This window comes from Hylaeus volcanicus, chromosome 4 (assembly GCF_026283585.1).
Source record: "Hylaeus volcanicus isolate JK05 chromosome 4, UHH_iyHylVolc1.0_haploid, whole genome shotgun sequence".
In the NCBI taxonomy this organism is placed as follows: domain Eukaryota; kingdom Metazoa; phylum Arthropoda; class Insecta; order Hymenoptera; family Colletidae; genus Hylaeus; species Hylaeus volcanicus.
The window spans coordinates 18141869-18162071 of record NC_071979.1 but is presented as its reverse complement, the minus strand read 5'-3'; the positions used below and the strand labels follow the sequence as shown (position 1 = coordinate 18162071).

Sequence of the window (20203 nt, the reverse complement as noted above, 5' to 3'; positions counted from 1 at the left end):
TCCCAAACTCCTTTCGCGCATAACAGTACGCAATTCGAGATACGACCAATCAAAAACGCGTTCCGCGTTGCACGTGCAACAACGTCCTTCCGTGATAGCAGTTTCATCCTGATCTCCGAGTCCGTCCACCCCTGCATCTCGCCTGCAATTTCATCCTTTTGGTCGAGTGGTTTCGAAATTCCAGCAGTGACGAGCGACGCCAACGACGCCGTGCCGGCCGTTAAGAGTCCCGGCTCTAATCTCGAGAATGGATATCGAGCCGGTGTACGGTGTCGTCGGTGATCGGTCAGGGGATCGGTCTCTCGGAAAAGTGGTCGGGCACTTTTGTAGCCGCTGAACGTGGGAATGATTTTGAGAGAAGGGCAACGCCGTGATCGGGATAGAGAGGAAGCGAGCGAGCGTGGAAGAGCGTCCTCGTAGGCGAAAGCGAAAGAGGGATAGGACCTGGACGCCTCTTCGAGCCAGTTCCGCGATGTCTTGGTGCGCTAGCATGCAGCGCTGGATGCACGTACACTCGCGCGAGCACTCGGAGGCAACACACGTGTCGTCCCGTGTATGCGCGTTCATGCAGTTTGTAACGCGCGGAACAGGTATTCCCCCATTGAAATAAGGTAACGTCGCGAATATGAAATATACCCCCTTGTACAACTTGATAATCCGTGGTTACCATAAATCCTGAGTGATTATCCGCGTGTCTATTTATAAGCCTCGTGGCGTCGCCCTCGCCTCTCTGCCCGCCCCCTCGTCTTTCGCGCCGTGCATGTACCTCCCTCCTTATCCCTCTTCCTTCTTTGTTCGGTTATCCCGTCCCTCCCTCCGTGGCCCCCACCCCCGCACGTTATTCTCCTTCCTTGGAGTCCGGAGAGAGGATGATCGCGCCCAAAGGACCTCGCGTTTCTACCTATATGCGTGTCACGGCCTTCCATCCTCCGCAACAGAGGAGAGAGCCCTTCGGAGGAGATACGCTCGATAGGATTAATCGGCAGACGCTCGCGCGGCTCGCCTGGACTGCCGGAGAATGATTTGTCGTTGAACATTCGTCCGCACCTGCGACGAAAATGGACCTCGCCTGACGGACCCGGAGAAAAAGCTTTCTCCTATGGACTCTTCGACGACCTCGTTTCCGTGATGGTCTTTGTAGTCATCGTGCTCAAAATCTGGAATAAATGTGGCTCTGAAATAGCGATATGTTTATTGTAAAGATTCGATTGTCCAATGCTATTCCAGTCTTCTATTAACCAATTCAATGCTAACTACGAGATGTCTATTAGTTCAAATTGATTGCAATTACTCAAGGTATAAGTTTATAGCCTTTCGATTTACGAATTATTGGAAAAGAATATCCCGATAAATTCTCTTTTCAAAACAACAAATTTAATATCACTTTTTATTATAAAAATAATAACTTATATTACACATCGAGGCAAAACGCTTTAAATTTGCCTGGCAGTGAATGGGTTAAACCCTCTTACAATTGCTTTAGAGACCTCTTATCCAATGATATCTCACCGAGGAACTTTGACACACACGAACCTCCTCAAACCTGGATTTCAGTTGCAGTTGATATTCACAGTAGAAGTCTGAGTTCCATTGCAATTAAAATACTAATTACTAGTTCCCAGCATCACGATACGGTTAATTAAGTACAGGTTTGATCTATAATATCCAAGAACTCGCTGGCAGTAATACGACCAGTGAAAGTAACGATGACCCTAGTTGAATATCAAGATGAATCTACCCAAATCATCGCTGAAAGATCCCTATGGCTAACAGCTGGAACGGACTAAGAATACTTGATATTCAATTACGCGACATGATATTCGTTTCGACAAATTTCCCTCGAATTAACGGTGTATTACGCGCAATAAAACTCCACGGCAAGAGACGTAGTCGTAACTGCGCGATATGTTACACCGCATCTGGAGAACTTTGAAAACCGGAAATATGTCGCAGCCAGAGTACGTCTGTGCCCTGTCGGATTAATTGCACCCGTTTTTTTGACGCTTTCTCGCTCCAAGAAGACCGCTCGCACGTTGAACGCGCGCCCAGAATGAATTTACCGTTCCCCTTATAAAAATACTGATAACAATCTGATTGAAACGGTTCCAATCAGCCTCTCCGCGGTGTCAAACGGAATTTCTCTGGATCGTGTTATGGTTATGGGAGCAGATGCACGCTTTCGACTCTAACAGGCGTCCTTCCGGTTCCCTGGCCGGAAGCGTGTCCATCTCTTGCGATAAAGGCATGCTAGATTTACTGAAATTAATGTATTCTATCATTTTTTACGAATGAAACGTGAAAGTTTATGTCTTCACTTACATTTTCCATGGCGAAACCAAGTTTGGCGGATAAAGTAGAAACGAGATCTCAACAGGGGAGTCTTTTTATTCATCCAGCTAGTGATGGTGCACTGGCAAAGGATGTTGGGTTCTTACAATCGCTATAGCAGAAAGGAGTGAGGCTTACGCAACTTTATGGCGTACCATTCATAGCTACGAAACATTTCTCTCGCCATTACTGTTTCACCTGATCGATTTCGTAATACTTTCATTTCATTTTTGTCCAAATCCGATTGCGATTCGGCAAATCGACCATCTCGAGTGGATCTCTTTCAGAAAGATCAGCGGTGTTTTTCTTTCGTCAAACAGGAAACATTCGTGTTCCACGAGTATAATATTATATCTCTCCGCGGACATCTAATCTCCGTATCGCATCTGCAATATATCATTCCCGACAGAGCGTGCCTGGTTGCGTAATTCCGGGTTTCTTGCGAATGGAATTGCTCGCGATCTTAGCGAACCAACACACGTTTTCCGCTACACCAGCGTAACTGATTTCTTCATTAGCGCCTCCCTGAATCTATCGGAGTCAGAAGTCGGATTCGAAGGCATTTCAATGAGAAAGGAATTCGCCTGAGGATGCAAGGAAACATTTAAAATGTTTTAAAGAATAGACTACTGGGCTATCCGCGATCAGGGTTTTATGCTAAAGTAAAACAAAAACTACAGTAAAGAAATAGATCTATGGCGTGTGTGACTCGTTTTACTCGCAATAATCTGCCACACACATCGAAAACTTTCTCGACTGCCGTGCGAGACAGGCTGTACAATTTAATTACTAATGCCAGGTGTTATTGAAAAATGGGTGCCTGTCTGGTCTGGAGAAATTACGGAGCAACCTAATATTTATATAGATCGTTGGATCTGACGGAATGCAGATGTCGCATGATTTCTTAGCCTGAAAGTGTCGCGTGGATTCAGATCCTCGAATGATTGTACGAGGCTAAACTTTAGTACAGTATAAATGTTTGGTAATTATATTCTTTCTTGAGTTAGATTTATCGCATCGTATATTTAATGGAAGGGAAGACAGAATTATAAAGATGTAACGTGTAAAGAGGTTCGCGAAAGTATAAGGTGTCTCAGGAGACGTAGTACCAGCTGATAAAGAATAGTTCTTCGTGAAAAAGAAATAGAGCATGTGTAATAAGATTGCATTGTCAATATTTATGGACTAAGTAAGACAATAGAATAACATGCAAATTTGTTAGACTAGATGCCTCCAGATTTGGTCTTCACTTGTGTGGCACTGGATCGATCTTATTATAAATGACCCACACCTTGACTGATGTGTCGACCAATACAATCGGACTCCATATTGGCTCCAAAGGGACCCAATCTTACATCTATCAGAGCTCAGGTGAGTAGAATTACAAAATTGTGTTACAACAGCTTTTATTACAAATGTTGAGATTCTAAATTAAAAATGTATTTTTATGAAAATAAAACATAGCCTGTGTTACTTGGAGATAATGTAGCTTTCTATTACTGAACAAATTTTGAAAATCGGCTCAGTAGTTCCAAAGATTACCCCCTACAAACAAACAAACTTTACCTCTTTATAATATTAATACAGCTTAGTTGCCCGATAGTGCGTCTAGAAGTAGATATTTTTCAAGCATGAAGAACTGTAGAAATGGAAAATTCAGAGATAGCAAGAATAGCAAGCAGAAGAAAGATTCAGGCGGTAGATCTAAGCGGCTCAAAGTCGAGGGAAGAGTTTTAGACGAGCTAAAGAGAAGAGTTCGTGTCGTCGAGGGGACGAAGAAATCGGGGCTATCCTCGAATGTCGCCAGAGGCGCTGCGCGTTGTGCTGCGGCAAGCTATTAAAAACCCAAGTTATGAATGAAAGCCGAGCTGAAATAGAATGGCACGCCGTGCTCCGCCCACAGGAACAGGTACAAACACCACGACGATAGGCTTAGCTCAAGTCCAATGTCAGAAGATTCCCTAGAGGCCAGAAACGAATTCTGTCTGCCGCTCCGTTTATTCTTTCGACTAGAAACGAAAATCATCGGTTAAGGTTCGATTAACGGATAATCGCTGCCTAACAACCACGAGTTATGTCATAATTGAAGTCCAGAATAGTTCGAACGAATCCATTCGGATGATAATCTTCCGTTGTAATGAAAGCCGTTGCTTACCTTGAAGGCCTGTAAAAGATACAAGAATGTGTTAATCGTTTAAAGGACAGCTCCGCGCTGGAGAGCCCACTCGTAAAAGATCGGTTAGGGGAACTTCCATTGTTCTTCCCGTATAATTAACTGCGTTCCCTACACGTGGAATTATGTTTCGAAAGGTTAATGCGCGTCTGCGTCAGGGAAGGGAAACTTGATGCTAATTGTTTTTGAGAGACGCAACGAGCCATTTGATTAATTGCACCGTAGGTGGACGCGACGCCAAACCACAACCGAAAGACGTGAATAGAAGGGAAAGTTGTATTGACTTGGTCGAAAGGGCGGTTCGTAAGGGATAAACGAAATTGTCGGGATGTCGAAAGTAAACGACAGAAAATATCGAACTGTATTTATGATAGAACAATATTTTGGTGATTATATCACCTTCGTTAACCGGGAAACATATTTTTAGGTTGTTACGGATCGTTACGGATCTCGAGGGCAAAGATATGGAAAACATGCTCGACCCTTTGGGTGTCAGAGAATTTGGGATTCCCTGGGAGTCGGTGTGTGGGTCTTCGCACGCCGTAAACCCAAATCACGGTCAACCAAATTATGCGTAAACGAGCTGGCGGGGACTACGGGCAATACATCCGAATCGTAAGGCAGGTCGCTGGAAGTTCGACGCGAAGGGATTCTGAAAAGGGCACGATGCCCGACTGTCTGTCACATTCTTGATGTCAGCGGACCAGAGAAGGGCCGGTAGTCGAGCATCCTGACGATTCAATTAGGATTCAGGCATGCAGTAGTGGTTCGGGTCTCTCTTTCTCTCTCCTCACCTCGCCCCTCGACGCCCACCCTGCGCCAGCTTTCTTTCGAGACCCTCCTCGGGTATAATCGATCGTCGATTGCACGAGAGATCCATCCGTTCGCTCGCGTGGCCGTTGATATATGAAGATCGCGGGATCTAGCAAATTCCTAATGCCTCGCCATTTCGTAGTTTGACCATTTGGAAAACGGAGTGCCTTTACTGTGGTGTGGAAACATTGATTTTTCCATGTTGGTGTGAAAGAAGCTTAACTTTAATAATAAACTTAAGCTTAACTCTGATAAAACAACACTTTTCAGCAAAGACCTAGGAAAATAATTCTCAAACTTGTAGACCCCAGCGTACGAAAGTAAAAGTATCCAGCGTGCATGAAAAGTCCAATGTTAGAGCATCCATTCCCATCGATTTCGCCACGGTTCGGCCTCGAGACGAAATTTTCCAATGGAAGATCGTTTGGTCGCCAAGAACATGGTCGCTGCGACGCTAGCAGACCTTCCACGAAATTCAATAGCCGGTCCCTTGTGTTCGGTATGATTAACGAAGCCGCGGGCCTGGTCGATCGATACAGAACTATCCCTTTACGTATGGAAATATCGTTATAATCGTGTACACAAACGAGTCGGCCGGTGAGACTAAGGAAGAGGAAGCAAAGCGCTGAACCAAGGGGTTGAAAGCTTCGACGAGGCCATCGCCGAGAAGCGTCGCGGGACAATGGAGCAATCAATAGGGTAATGTGAGGACACTTTATCGAATTATCGATGCGGTCGACACTGGCGTACCTACGGTCAATGGACACGGGTACCCTGCTTTTCGAACGAACCCTTTCTCCCCCGTCGCTGTCTATCTCCGTCCCTCTCGCCACGACTCTAGCCCGTTACCAGCCTCTGTAACATCCTTCGGGCCGCTTTCTATCTGCCTATCCGTCTCTCTTTCTCACGGTTTCCCGTCAATGTTCGGCCGCTGATAAAGTGAACCATCCGCGACGTAACAAGCTCAGTCGCCCTTGACACTTTGCCCAGTTAATGTCCAGGAGACACGCGATAAATCCGCCCCCGAACAGAGCCGCTTTCGCAAACACGGCTCTGCTAAACACGCGAGTGTCTTTCGCCGCGGAATCCATTATCCCGTTCGCGTTAGTGGCTTCGATCGACGCGTGATCACGATGGAACGTTCTTGATGTCCTCAACGGTCGATCGACTGACGCACAGACCAAAGTGTCCCTGGATACACCGCTAGAACGCGATGGTCTCGCTGTGCTCCAGACCCCTTGGACCAGCATAGGTGAGGCGTGCGTGTATGTTTCCCCTAGGATGCTAAAAGCTTCGCATCAGTGATTTTCTGTAATGCACGATCTTAGTTTTAGAAATACACGCTGATTCGAGCGATATTTTTGTATGCGCGATTGAAAATTCTATCCAATCTTACAATGAGGTTACGCAAAGTCTGCATCTAAGTACTTCTCAACTAATGAGATCTGGACTTTAATTCAGGTTGCTTGACTGGGATTTTATCCGATCTTGCTACGCGGGTTAAAGTATAGCGCGACGTTTACTTTGACGTGTACTCAAGAAGTGAGCCCCCGAGAAGCATAACGCATGGGTTTATATACCCTAAATTTAGTTAAAATCGGTAGTGGGAGTCGTTGCTATGATGTCCATGATCTGGATATGGAGGTACGTGTCTCCTATTTTTCCTTGGAAATCACTATCGCGACGCGCCCCATTTTCTCAGTAAAAACTTTATCAGAGCGTCGCGACCGCATCTGCTTGAAAGGGCACGGCCTTGGGCTTGATGTCACGGAGGAGAGGTTTGATAAAAATGACGAAAACGGAGTGAAATCGCCGTATGTAACATATGTAAGGAATGTTTTCTGACCACAGTTCCATCATTGGGCTCAGCGTTTTTTTTCCAGAAGAATGTTAATATCACAAACTTAAGAATCACGAGGTAAAGGGTTAATCGCGTCGACTGGTTTTCCGAGGCGATCCAAGCGTCGCGTCGCTCGCGACGCAAAAGACGCGACTGAGGGACGCGAGTGGGTTTCGCGGACACTTAACAGGGACGATGGTGGGCCGATACTTTTACGCGGACGCGATCACATATTTCATGTCAGTTTGACTCGGTCGACTGTTTTTTCTTTCTCTACTCTCTCCATCGTGGAGCTTCTACATCGAATATCGTCACCAGTCTTGTGTACGGAGCGTACGCAGTTGTAATTGCCGCGTGCTCTCGGTCCTCGGTATTCTTATCTGGTCCAGGACGACAGGCGAGCCGAGGCGAGTCGCCGTCGATCCCACCGGCCATGTCCGATTGACCGCGTGTGAGAACACGATATCGCACGAATGAGTTATGATCCTTATTCGAGGATTTGCATACCGATTCATTATGCGCCGGTGGAAGTCAAAATTGGAACGCGACGTGGCGCAACCGATCACGCCCGCCCTGCCGCTCTCCGCAACTGGAGGAGACGATAAATCAAAGACTCTCCCCGTTCCACGGTTCTTTATTTTTCCGTGGAACGCGGCGCGCACTCTCGTTTCGACGACGTAGGTAGACAAGGCGTCGGGGTTGTTAAACGAGGAAGGACGCGATCGCGAATCGAGGTGCGTTCAGTCGCGCTTTCCTCGCTGCTATCGAACGCGAAAAAAGGGAACGACCGCCGTCGTATAAAATTTGATTCACTTCGTCTACTTTTTGTGTTTCTTGATGTTTCGAGTCTGGAATTTATCAAATGAGCCAACTTTGAGTCTCCGTGGCTGTATGCATGTCAACCTCTGTTTCGCTTTGTATTCAGAAGAGCTTTATCAGTACATCATTTGGTATGGCGAGTTCCATATCTGGAACATTGATACCGTTAACTTGTGTTGAAAATCCTGTATGCATGTGTTCGTTGGCCTCCTAATGATATTTTTGCAAACGAAAACAAACAAGTTTCTGTCCTCTCCTTATTAGAGTGCACTAGAACGGGCATGGCCAACTGTTGTTACCCCCGGGGCCGGATTGGAAAATCATCATATCGAGAACAGATGAGTATAAAAGTTTTAATTCTATATAAGGGAATCTTTTTTAAAAGGTATAAAAGTATCGAGAATTCATTCGATTAATTACTAGAAGTTAAATGCTAATATTGAAAAATTGTTCGCGGGGCACATAAATTCATTACGCGGGCCGTATGTTGGCCATGCTCGCACTAGAGTTTCTGGGAATCATGGTGTGGCTAGGAATAATAGTTGAGCAGATCCGTGGTACGATGACCCTGCTTACTGTTCAGGAATCCCTGACTACGAGGATGACCCACGGTGACTATCCAAGAATCCCTGTTTACGAGGCTGGTGGTAATAAATGATCTCTGAGTCAGCGAATGCCTGATTCGCGACGCGACACTATCTGCTGTCGTGTCTCCTGGCCAAAAGCTTTTTTGGTTACTTGCGAGAACGCGTATTGCTTATATCAATCATTTTTATTATTATTATTACTGCGACATCTTTATTACCCAGACAGAAGAAAATGTACACAGTATAACAGAGACTTATGTTGCATAGTGAAAGGTTGCTTTTACACTTTTTTCCATCGAAGTTTGTTGCAAACCAAAGTACTACTAAGGTCTACCTAAGTTAATATACAGATTTGGAATCGATACCAGTAATTACCCAATTCAACGTCACACGTATCATTACAATTTATACTTTTACGACCAGAAATACACCGTAACGCTGATTCTCAACTCAACCGACAACTCTTACATTTCTACAAGTCTCTAAACGACTAATCACCGACTAACCTATCACCCGACCATCGACGACTATCTAAACGACTAGCGAACGTCCAACCATCGACTAACCCGCATCGTGATCACACTGAACACTTAACCTAACGCACACGAGCGCACACATTCGAAATTTCACGAGCATTCTTACATAGAACCTACTCGGTTACACGCTTTATTCGCAAGAGATCCTCGAGCCTATCTCTTCCGCGCCGTGTCGAATACGTGTCATCGACACTCGACATACGAAAAGTTAATTCACTTGTGTACGATAACGTTCATGTTTCCCCCTACATCACGCGTATGATTATTCATTTTTGGTTTCGCTTAAGTGCGTCGATCCATTTGTAGATATCTTCGGTTGTCCAGCAGCTTGTCCTATATTAAATGGTCACCTGTCTGAAAATTTTTGTATCGATAACGCTACAGGACTTAAGAATTTATCGACAGTTGATTCATGGCGCGAATCCTACAGCGAAGGGGCCATTAACATTGTATTAAGATTCTCTGCAGCCTTAGGCAGGAAGCTTTCTTCCACGGACGGAGTAATCATGATTTACGCATGTTTCTTCTTATGAATCTTCCTATTTAAAGTAGTTACGATTTTCGTATACTTCATGCTATGAATCTCCCTATTTATTTACATTTTCATTCAGTGTTAATGGAAGTATACATTTAAAACGTTTTCTCTAACAGGAACAAGATGGACGTAGGTCTATTTTTCGCGATGGACGCTGTGAATGCTTTCAAATGAAATTACTTGGCATGATCCTGCCGTTTTTCGGAGGATTATTATTTAATCCATTCACTGCCAGGCAAAAGAGCGTCTTGCCCTGGGTACCAAATATATAATTAATACATGATAATCGTATGGTCTAAGTTATTATTTTTATAATAAAAAGTGATATTCAATATGTTTTTTAAACTATATAAAATTTTCATCCATTGTAACGCAAACTACGAGATATCTCGTAGTTGGCAGTGTATGGGTTAATAATATCTGAAGTTTTAAAAATTAAATAGTTATACGAATACTTATTGCTTCTATATTTCTATCGATTTATGTTTTTTCTTGTTAATTTCGCAAACTTGTATAAATAACTGTTTTTTTTTTTTTTTTACTGAATCCATTCTAGAGATTTCCAAGAGTATATAAAATATCATTGTTTATAAAAAGAGAAATGAATAAATTACAATTTCACATTGTTTTTTTGGAAATTGATCGGTATACGAATACTTTCTACACCCACTGTATATCCAACAAACAATACGATAGCAAGTCCTCGTCGACCGAGCAACCCCCTCAAGAACGCACGAAAGCGACCGCCATCTCAAGAAGACTATAACGGAGCTTTCGAGGACGTCCTTCGCGTTTGGCGCGCGAGGTTATTATCACGAATGTGCCTACGAATGAGTCGGTGAAGGCCGTGCGCACAGATGTTCTAAATCGCGCGCAAACAAATCACTTTGGTACCATCGACGCGCGCGCAAACACAGTTGTGCAATGACTCGAGTGACTGTTAGGTAATTCGATTTATGTAACGGTGCCGCCGCTATTGTTGACGCGTGTCGGTCTTTTGCGTGGATTCTCGTACGAACCTTGCGCCCAAGAGATAGCCGCCCAGCTGTCAGCCTCGTGGGACGCGGAAAAAGATTTATTTTCAAGCGTGCCGCGCGGGGTATATCGGTACAATTAATTTCAGCGGCCAACCCAGCGGCTGCCGTGGCGCGTTGCTTCGAGACCAGCAAAAAGGAGTCAGGGGAACGAAACGAGAGCATCACGTGGGGTGGGGAACGGGAGAGCGTACCCCAAGAAACGGATGAACGGATTGTCCGAGATAAGAAGAGATGACAGGTAATTCGGTCGATGGAAACGAGACAGCCGGCTGTGCTCCAAATGTACACCACCGATCGTCCTTTCGCGTCTTAATCCTTCTTACGCTTCGGCCGCCGGTTTTATCGATCCCTGTCCGCGATAACACTCATCGGTGGAATCGAGAGCTTCTCCTTAGTCTGAACTAATTGCCCGGTACCATCGTCCGCGACGAACGTTCCGTGCATTTCGGAGTAAACAGAGCGATTTGGTCGAGGATGACGATTGCTCCGATTCGCGACAAGAAGTCGTGTTTACGATTCTTCGGCTTAAGCGTACCGGTTAGGTCGGTGTTATGTTTTGAAGGCGTTTGGTAGCAGTACTATCACTCCAAGCAATTCGATAAGCTAGGGAATAAGTGCTCTTCGAGTGGTCCATTTGACATTGACCAGTTCCAAGAAAATATTCTCTATTCTCGCTTCGTACAACGATCATTTGTGGATTTCAACGAAAGGTTCTACTCGATCGGAGTAGGACAAGAGGATAGGCAAGCGACACTTCACGAGCCAAACAACCGCGTTCGATCAATGAACACAGAGAGACCGACACGTCCAGCTCCGACGTACCCCACTTTCATCCCCAGAACAGAAGTTCTAGAAGGTTGGGAAGCCGATGGGCGTAGGGAGGAGGGAGATAATACTCGCGCGACTGCCTTAAAGCGTGCGTACTCGCGGTTTAAACAGCAACAGCAGCATCGGCAGCGCCAGCAGCAACGGACACCCCTCCACCTGGGTACCTGGTCGTTTCTTCTCCTCTCGTCTCTTCTCGGTGGTCACTCTCTTCTCTCACCACGCTAGTGGTTAGTCCTCAGCTCCCTCTTTTCTCCTTGTCCCTTTCTCTCTCCCTCCTGGCGGTGTGCGGTTGTCTCTAGCGGGTTTCTCCTTCTCCCAGCCGCCCCGTCGCTATCTCGCTCTCCGGGTTCTCCAAGAGTCTCTTTAGTTTTGTGCGCTACCTGCCTACCTTGTGGCTCGCTCGTATCGTATCGTATCGTATGTAAGCGAGGCGAGGTGCCGTAGCGGGACGAGGCTGGCCCGATGCTGGGTTACCTGTGTGTGGCGCGGTATGGCGTTGTCTCCTCGCGTGTACCCACGCACACCTGCCCGCTCCGAAACGCACGCATTCACGCACGCGGCCACGCACACGGTGCGTCGCGAGATAGAACGCGAAAGAACGAGGGAGAGTTGCTCCGAACGGGGCCCGGAGGAGCACACGGAGACTTCCTACGGAGCTGTCCGCCGCGCACAGCGCGGAGAGCCGCGTTACCTCTCTCGCGCTAGCGTGGGTACTCTCTCGTGGGTTTAACTGTGTGGGTCCGTGGAGGAGCGATTGTGTGTGGCCGGTGCACAAGACCGTGGCTCCCCTCCCTCCAGAGCCACACTCCACCACACTCCTCCTACCTCTCAACCTCTACCTCCTTCTTCTACCTGCCGGCCCGGCCGACACACATGTGTATGTGTACCTTGGTCTTCAGTGTAAGATCTGAACCAGCGGAGAACGCACGCTATTGTTATATCATTATCATTGTCATCGTCCGTGGCCATTCGCGCCCGCCCCGCCGCGTCGCGACAGTTTTGCCCCTGTGTGCCGTCGACGTCGCCCGAATCCTTGCCCCTTGTACCCTGAGAAAATCGTGCTCCGTTGTGCCCCCGGAAGAAACCGCGCGAGCAACGATCGGCAGGGACCGCGCGTGCAAGCGACACCCGGTGCATCAACCGTCGACGACCTCGCCGGTGCACGCTCCTCGCGGGGTCAAAGGATGACGGGACACACGGTCTCGCCGCCGCGCCCTCTGACAGCAAGCCGCGCACGGGGCGGCCCGCCTCTCTGAACACGTGGGAAATACCAAGCCTCCCTTTTTCGTCCGCTCTTCGCCTCGCGCGAAATCACCGATCCACCTGTTCGCGAACCTTCAGTGGTTCCCGGTATCTAGGCACCAATCGATCGCTCCACGTTCCCTTGAGCGGGATCGTCGTCAACTGTAGGCAGCGGGATCGCGATCAGTCAAGTGTGATCAGCTAGATCGCGATCGGTCGACAAGTGTGGTCGATAGGTTCGCGAGTAGTCCTGTGAACAACAGAATTGGGAACTGTCGTTTGTTGTGAGTGAGAAGGTACCTGATAGTTGTTGCCTGTGAACGGTAGAATATGGAACAGTTGAGTGTAAACAACAGGATTAGGGACATTCGTCAACTGTGATTCGCAAGATTAGTCGTCGAATGTAGCAAGGTAGCTGACAGTCGTCATCTTTAAACATCGGAGTCGAAGGCAGTTGAATGTAATTAGCAAAGCCGAGACCGGTCGTCAACCAGGATCTGCATGATCGAGGACAATCGTCAACAGTGATTAACAAGATCGCGAGCAGTCGGCAACTGTGAGCAAGAGGTTCTCGAACAATCGTGAATCGTGGTCGGAGGAAATAGTCCGCGTCGAGTGTGACGGGTGGACGGATTCGGCGTGGCGGGTTCGTCCGTGATCTCTCTGCCGGACAAGGAGGAAGACGTCGTCTCGTCGATTAGGATCGCGGGGACCCGATGACGGGGAGGAAGAGAAGGAGGACTCGGGACTCGACGGACGAGATGGGCAGGATCGATCGGAAAGAGGCTACGGCTGACGCCTAATTAAATCGATTAGACTTTGGGGTTAATTGTTCTGGAACGTTGGTTCCGTTGCACGTCCGTCGCCGCTACTCTCGTCGTTCCTGTCTACGTTGCGACAGAGAGCGCGAGCGATTCGCGAGCGGGCCGATCGAACGAAATCGTCAGCCGTTGACAAGTCGATACGGTACCGAAGACAGTTTAGAGTTGTCAACGCGAGTCGACGAGGAAACTTTGTTGGCGAGTGACGTGCCTTGTTTTGCTCTGTAAGGGCATTTCCCATCCGCGTCGGGCGAACAACCAGTGTCGCCTCTTCTTCGCTTCCCCTCTGGTGCCTTCTTTTTCTTCCTCTCCTGGGTTCTTCGACGCTGTTCCCGTCCAGTTCTTCTCGCTCTGGTTCCCTCCGTCCGTTTCTAATCGTTCCTTTTCTGCATGGCCGGCGATCGGATTGAACCATCTCCGGCGTGGTTGTCATCGCCGTCCCCGGGCTGTGAATAAATGTGAACGCGTGAAAACTGGTGTCCTTCGTCCCGTGGCCAGTGCCGTGTTATCGTCATTCGTTGACAAACAACCCTGGGCTTCCGTCCGTGACCTGCTCCGATCCTGTGATCGCGGTTCGGAGCAAGAAAACCTGCTCGCGCGTCAGAGCGCGTAACGCTTGGTGACTACGTCGATTGCTCAATTAGTTTTAAACGTGCTCGCGAACAGTGCACCCGCGAACGGATAGCTCTACTCGTACGTTCCTGTGACCAGTGATCAGTGCGAGGTATCCTCGAAATCTCGTGTCAAGCGTGGACCGTTTGTGCCGTGATATCTCGAGCTCCCGCCAGCAAGCCGATTACGCGGACGGATGGTCGAGGTGATAAATGACTCGCGCGACCGACGCTCCTGTTCAGTGGAAGCTGCCAGTTGGAACTGACGGTGAGTGGCTGTATTGTTTCGCGATTTGTTGCTAACCCCGGTGAAGACGTTCAGCTAGGCACCGCGTAGGAGATAACTAGCAGTGTCCTGTTCGAGGATGGGTTAGGTCGATGGTTAGGTGGTTGGAAGATATCTCTTGATAATGCAAAAGGGAGAACTGGCATTCGTGAAACCGAGGGATGCAGGGGGTTGGTTTGTTGTTCGAGTAATGCGGAAGCTTAGAAGGAAGACCTAAAATATTCGATGTGCCCTATAACGTACCTTAGTTTCATACGAGCCATGTTTTATTCAGCCTTCGTTAGGTGTTAGAAGTCCCTGGTTTTGGAGAACCAGGCTAAACTGACTCCCTACATTGTTTCATGATCGCATACCTTTCTAGCGATCTGGTGAAGACGCTAGGCTAGACACCGCATAGTAGACAGCAAACGCTTCGAAGAACAGTGTCTGATCCGAGCTGCGACTCCTGTTCGGGGTCTGGTTCAGCTCGGCGAAAACGTGTGCTCGGTCGGAGTATCTGTCGAAAGGCATCTCCTAATAAAGCTCGGCGATAAGTAAAGAGGAATTGGCGTTCGTGGAACCGCGAGACGTGTAAGGAGTTCCCGGTTTCGCGGCACCGCGAGAGTCGTGCGCGCGAGGCCAGGCCAGGATCCTGAGCGAATTCGAGCGCGCCGGGCAAATGGAACGATAAATCCTTCGATTGTCGAACGTCGATAATCGTTCGCGGCGGCGCTCCGTTGTAGACACGGCGGAACAAACATCGTCGGGCTCGACCTGTTATCGCGAGCACGTGATCGAGACGGGGACCTGGCTTGATTTCAGCGCTGCTCGCGAGAAGTGAAAATATTGCCCGGCTGCTCGGTCACGTTTACAATGTAACGCGTCGATCGACGACCGCGACAGAGTCCCGCGAACCTCTCCAGTGAAACCTACCGCCGGTTATCAATCCCCGAGATAGAGGAAAAGGCTTAGTTTGCCACGGTATTCTTTAGTTTGGCGAACGTAGCGAAAAGTAGCGAAGGGAACGTCGCCATTGCTAACCTTAGTTTTGGGATCTTACATCCTTTGACTTGTTTGTTCCTACTGACGGGCTCTGGATTCTCCAATTGATCCTTAAATGATGATGGAGGCATTTTTGTAAGCATGCCATGTAGTTTCCACCTGCATGGATCTCCTTCGTAATGGTTTCAGCAGTTAACATCTATTGTTAGTAGGCTGAGCCTAACACCATGAAGCAAGCCCATCTGGCTCTCTGTAAGCTTAATTCACACTAGACTGATGGGTTCTGAAAGTTGTTGGTACATTGGCGCAGAAAACTTCTCTGATACTTTAACTGCCATGTCTTATCAGACCACGATTTTCTAGGTGTCATAAACGTGTGTAACATATAGTCAGATTAATTAATGAGAGGATTGACTGCACTCGGTCATACTATCCCACGTGCAGTCAACGCCTGAAGCGTAGACTAATCTTAATCAATTCTAATGTAAGCTATAAAGCCCACGTTTTCTCGGTCAAAAGCATCCACCACGAAAGATAACGTAATAACTATTGCACATCCGATCCTTCTTGGAACGAACAACAGTGCGCTAGTTTGTAAACTGCAAACGTAAGGAGTTTTCGATTTTATATTCTATAAAATTTCAGGCAAACACACGAGGTGAGAAATCGGTAAAATTACCAAGTAACTCGGAACTCCTCCTCATTTTTTAATACAGAAACGTGAGTTTTCACGGAGGTTGCGTCTACTGTAAATGTTGACCCATTAGTATAAAAACAATTAAGCAGAGTAGAGTGCCAGCCTGGACCTCTTTCGGCCAGAACCGGTTCGAGTCCAGGGCCCAATCATTTTTTGTCAACTCTTTTTCAATTTTTCTCTCGGCTTATCTCTTTTAAAACAATTTAAGACTTTCCAGTCGTTTTACCGAAGCGTAATGCTTCATGTTCGCAGATATTTCACACTTGCAATCTCCCCTGTAATTATCATTCGTTACCTCGATCATTGCACGACTTCTCAGCCTCCATTTCTCGCAATAATCGAGGTTCCATTTCAGCTATAGCTCGTCAACTCTTCAGTTGTCGACGTCATGCGTTGAACGAGGCTTCCAATCGGTGCTCGAGACTGCAATACTCGAGCTTATGTTGCACTTGGTAATTACCAAACGGTCGAGTGTAAACTAACTCGGAGAGAGCGTCGCACTGAATTCGTTGACACGATTTACGACAGGAGTGCTCGCGGGAACCTGTTCCCCGATTTGGTAGCTTGCCAGGTAATGGCCAACCAACGTAATTTCTGATTATTTTAATTAAATCGACAAAAACGTCGAGCCACTCGCGGAACAATCGTCAATGAAATTGCTGTTACGGGCGGCGGCGCGCTTTGGCCGCCGCGACGCCGACGTCCCGACACGCTCGACTTTCTCGGACGGATCGGTTTTTACGCTCACGCGGTGGCTGCGGTCGAATCAGCCTCGTCACCAGCTAGATGACGAGCAGGAAATTACTCCTGAATCGCGCGCCACCTTTGGGGATTCACGTAAATGCAAACAAGAATCCAGGTTCTTATCGGTGATTTCTTTCGCCTGCTGGTTTGAGCGATCGTTTGGTTTTTTAATAGCAATGGCGATGCTTGTCAGGTTTACCTAGACATTGGTTAACGAGGCGTGCACCAACTGTTATATTCCACGATGTTTTGCTACCGTTACTGTGAAACGCGTAGCGTTTGTGAAACTTTCATTTGTAATTGGTAATGAATTATATCTAGCCGAACTTTCATACTAAAAGTTAATCGATGAATATGGTTAAAAGAACAACGATTTCGTATAACTGTAGCGATGATTCTAATGACGAACACACAAAAATTACACATTCGTACAGATTATTAAGTAATCCAGCAGCCATTTTGTACTAACTGTAACACAATAATCACAGTGGAATACATGCTACTTCATTCGTCGCGAGCAGAACAAAACCAAATCGACATTAAAAGAAAACGTTGAGCCAAGTAACATAGATTATCTTATTAAGTTTGTAAAGGAAAGTTTTATTAAACAAAATTTGATGGTATGTATTCAGTGTAGTCACTAATAACCTAAGATGTTGATGCGACGTTAAACTTTAAAGAAGAAGAAGATTCTAATGAGGATGTGACTTGAAAACTGAATCTCTGCCTAGCGAATTCTTCACGGTGAACTCACGCGGAAGTGAAATGTCACGATCGTTTGTCGTCTCAATTTATTATCAATCCAGGGGGAAAACTGATTTCTTCGAAACATTTAATATGTATATTGCGAATACCACAAGTTGTGAATCACGTATTACTTTTAAGCTATTTTCGCAGAAACGAAGTACCATTGAACGAGGATTATCCGCTTTCTTATGCACAAGACCAACTTGATTACCTTAAACATAAATCGATCTCGACGGATACCGCGTAAAAGTACTTTTCAAACATCTGTTATCCGATCTACTCATAGAAATCAGGATTAATAGGAAGTGTTACTAGCCCGATCGCGTTGAGACGCCTGCGAATCCTGAGCATATTTTTCTTGCTTCCTTCTTCAAAGAGAACGAGTAGTTTGCAAACGAATTTGCCAAAACGATTCACAGATTGTTCCATAAGTGTTTGCCAATATCAAGCTGTAACCTGAAACACATCTCGAACACTGTGTCTAAATAACCGAACTGAATTAATTACTAGGTAGTTCGATTCATAGTGAACTGTGACGTTAAAAACATCATGCACAATTGCATATTTACTTGCACAAAGTGTCACACCATATCACCTACTCTTTTGATCGGAGTCGGTGTGACCCTACCATACGATTGACCTAAGCATTCTATCCTATCAGCTGAGGGTTGGTATACAGGGTGTGTCACGATGCTTAGACGGCAATAATTATAACTTATTGTTTATAAATATAACTTTATCATAAGTAATTTATGAATATAATTTTATCATGAATAATGCCATGATTGAATTCCATTCTATTAATTTTAGTCTACCAATTCGGAATCGTTAATTTGTTACATGGTTGTACATGTTTCTACTGAACCTCCCTCATTACGTCCACATTTTGCTAAACAGCTTGTATACTAAGAGGAAGATAGTTGCACTAACTAATAGTTGTATGTTTAAAACGAATATATAGACGCGTAGTACACAGGAATGGACAGAGTATAATTCAAAGTGGATACCGAGATTCGAAAAATGATCGCGAACGAGATTGTAATGATAAAATGCAGAACCTGTCGTCGGCTACTCGTAAATTAGTCAAAGCTGAAGCACTCGCCTCCGCGGCTCGTATTTAACCGAGCAGATTTCACGAGGAAGAGCGGGAGAGACACTATCGCGCATTTACGAGCTGCGTGCAAAAAACACCGACAGGAATTTCGAACGCGTTAAAGACAGGAAGCGAGACAGAGGAAAGACGTACTATAATACAAGGTATCGCGAAAGTTGCCATCTATTTTGGTTAGAAGCAATAGGGAAGTAGAAATAGGGAAGTCGAAATTAATAACAATCCATCAGTTCGATAGACAATCTATGTCCAAATGAATCTAGCTTTGTGTTGATTAAAATTTGAATAACACTGATAGTTGCACCGAGGTGCATTTTATGTTTATTTATGTCTATATCTAATATTGTATAGTTTTTCTAAGGAAGTTTGTAGAATATACCAATCGTAATAATGAAGAAGAATTACGGAGATTTAGTAGAACAGGGCAGTATTAATACCACGGAAGTGTTGTGCATGGTGCAGATAAAGTAAAAACATTCCGTATTTTTAATAACTATATGGTAATATAATTTCAGAATGTTTTATTCCTGCGTTATCAAACGCCTTTAGCTGGTTTTCTTATCGACGACAGGCGACAAAGAAGTGTTCCCCGAAGAAACATTAATTCTCCCATACATACGCGGATGATCATGTTTTCCATTTGCGTATGAATTATCAATCAGACCTGTTAATTACATGATGCCAAGTCGGAATAGAAATTCCGTTCTGTACTACTCTAATCTATGTAGTTATCGATCTCCCCGATACACTAAGATTTTCTAATACATTTAATTAATTCCGTCGCGAAAAGTGGGGCTCGGATTAATGCGTTCTTTGAGACAGTAACGCTAACCAAGGAGCAATAATCTAATCTTCCTGCCTCATAAATTTACGCACTCAATTCCGACGGTATCAGCCACGCATGAAGAGAATTTTATTCTAATATTAGCTAACGAATAAATTCAGTGTGTCGTTATTTATTCTTTATTTTCGAAAACTTGAAAGTGAGATCTCGTAGAGGAAAGTTAACCCTTTGCAGTCAACGACAGTTTCATTACGGAGAGCTAACAATTTAACCGACTAAACCTTCTTCTATCGTGATTGGAAAGTCGTGGAAATAAAATATCTTACTACTACTTCAAAGCGTACCAGTTTACAGCTCAGGAACCTATTTATGAACCAATATCGCTATGAACAGTTCGAGATTCAACAAAATTTAGGATAAACAAAGACTGCCGTTTTTAAGTCGGCCCTCGTGTCCAAAAAGTTAAGACTGCTACAACGATTCATAACATTTAACACGTGAGACGCTCGCATGGTGAACAATTTTATTCAAGCAGATAACGCTACGTAGCCGCGTTACGACCTAATAAATAATTTTTTGCCGGACGTTGCGCGCGTGTGTACGTCGGGTAAACGGTGGCCACCTTTAGTGGCCATATTTCCAACTTAAAAGGAGTTCCTGTCAGCGGTGATTTGGGTGGCGAG

The 20203-nt window shown here is 45.9% G+C and overlaps 1 protein-coding gene across 2 annotated transcripts in view; it reads left to right on the top strand.

The window, feature by feature from the left end:
* Positions 1-3557: 3557 nt before the first annotated feature.
* Positions 3558-20203, top strand: part of LOC128874598 (transcription factor SOX-5) — a 223799-nt gene continuing 207153 nt past the window's right edge. Inside the window, exon 1 of one of the 2 annotated variants that reach the window (XM_054119471.1) lies at positions 3558-3699. In XM_054119471.1, the coding sequence (XP_053975446.1) occupies positions 3628-3699 (72 nt within the window). In that variant the 5' untranslated portion in view covers positions 3558-3627. Of the gene's footprint in view, positions 3700-12411; positions 14439-20203 lie in introns of those variants that run through there. The other variant, XM_054119474.1, reaches the window with a different exon arrangement.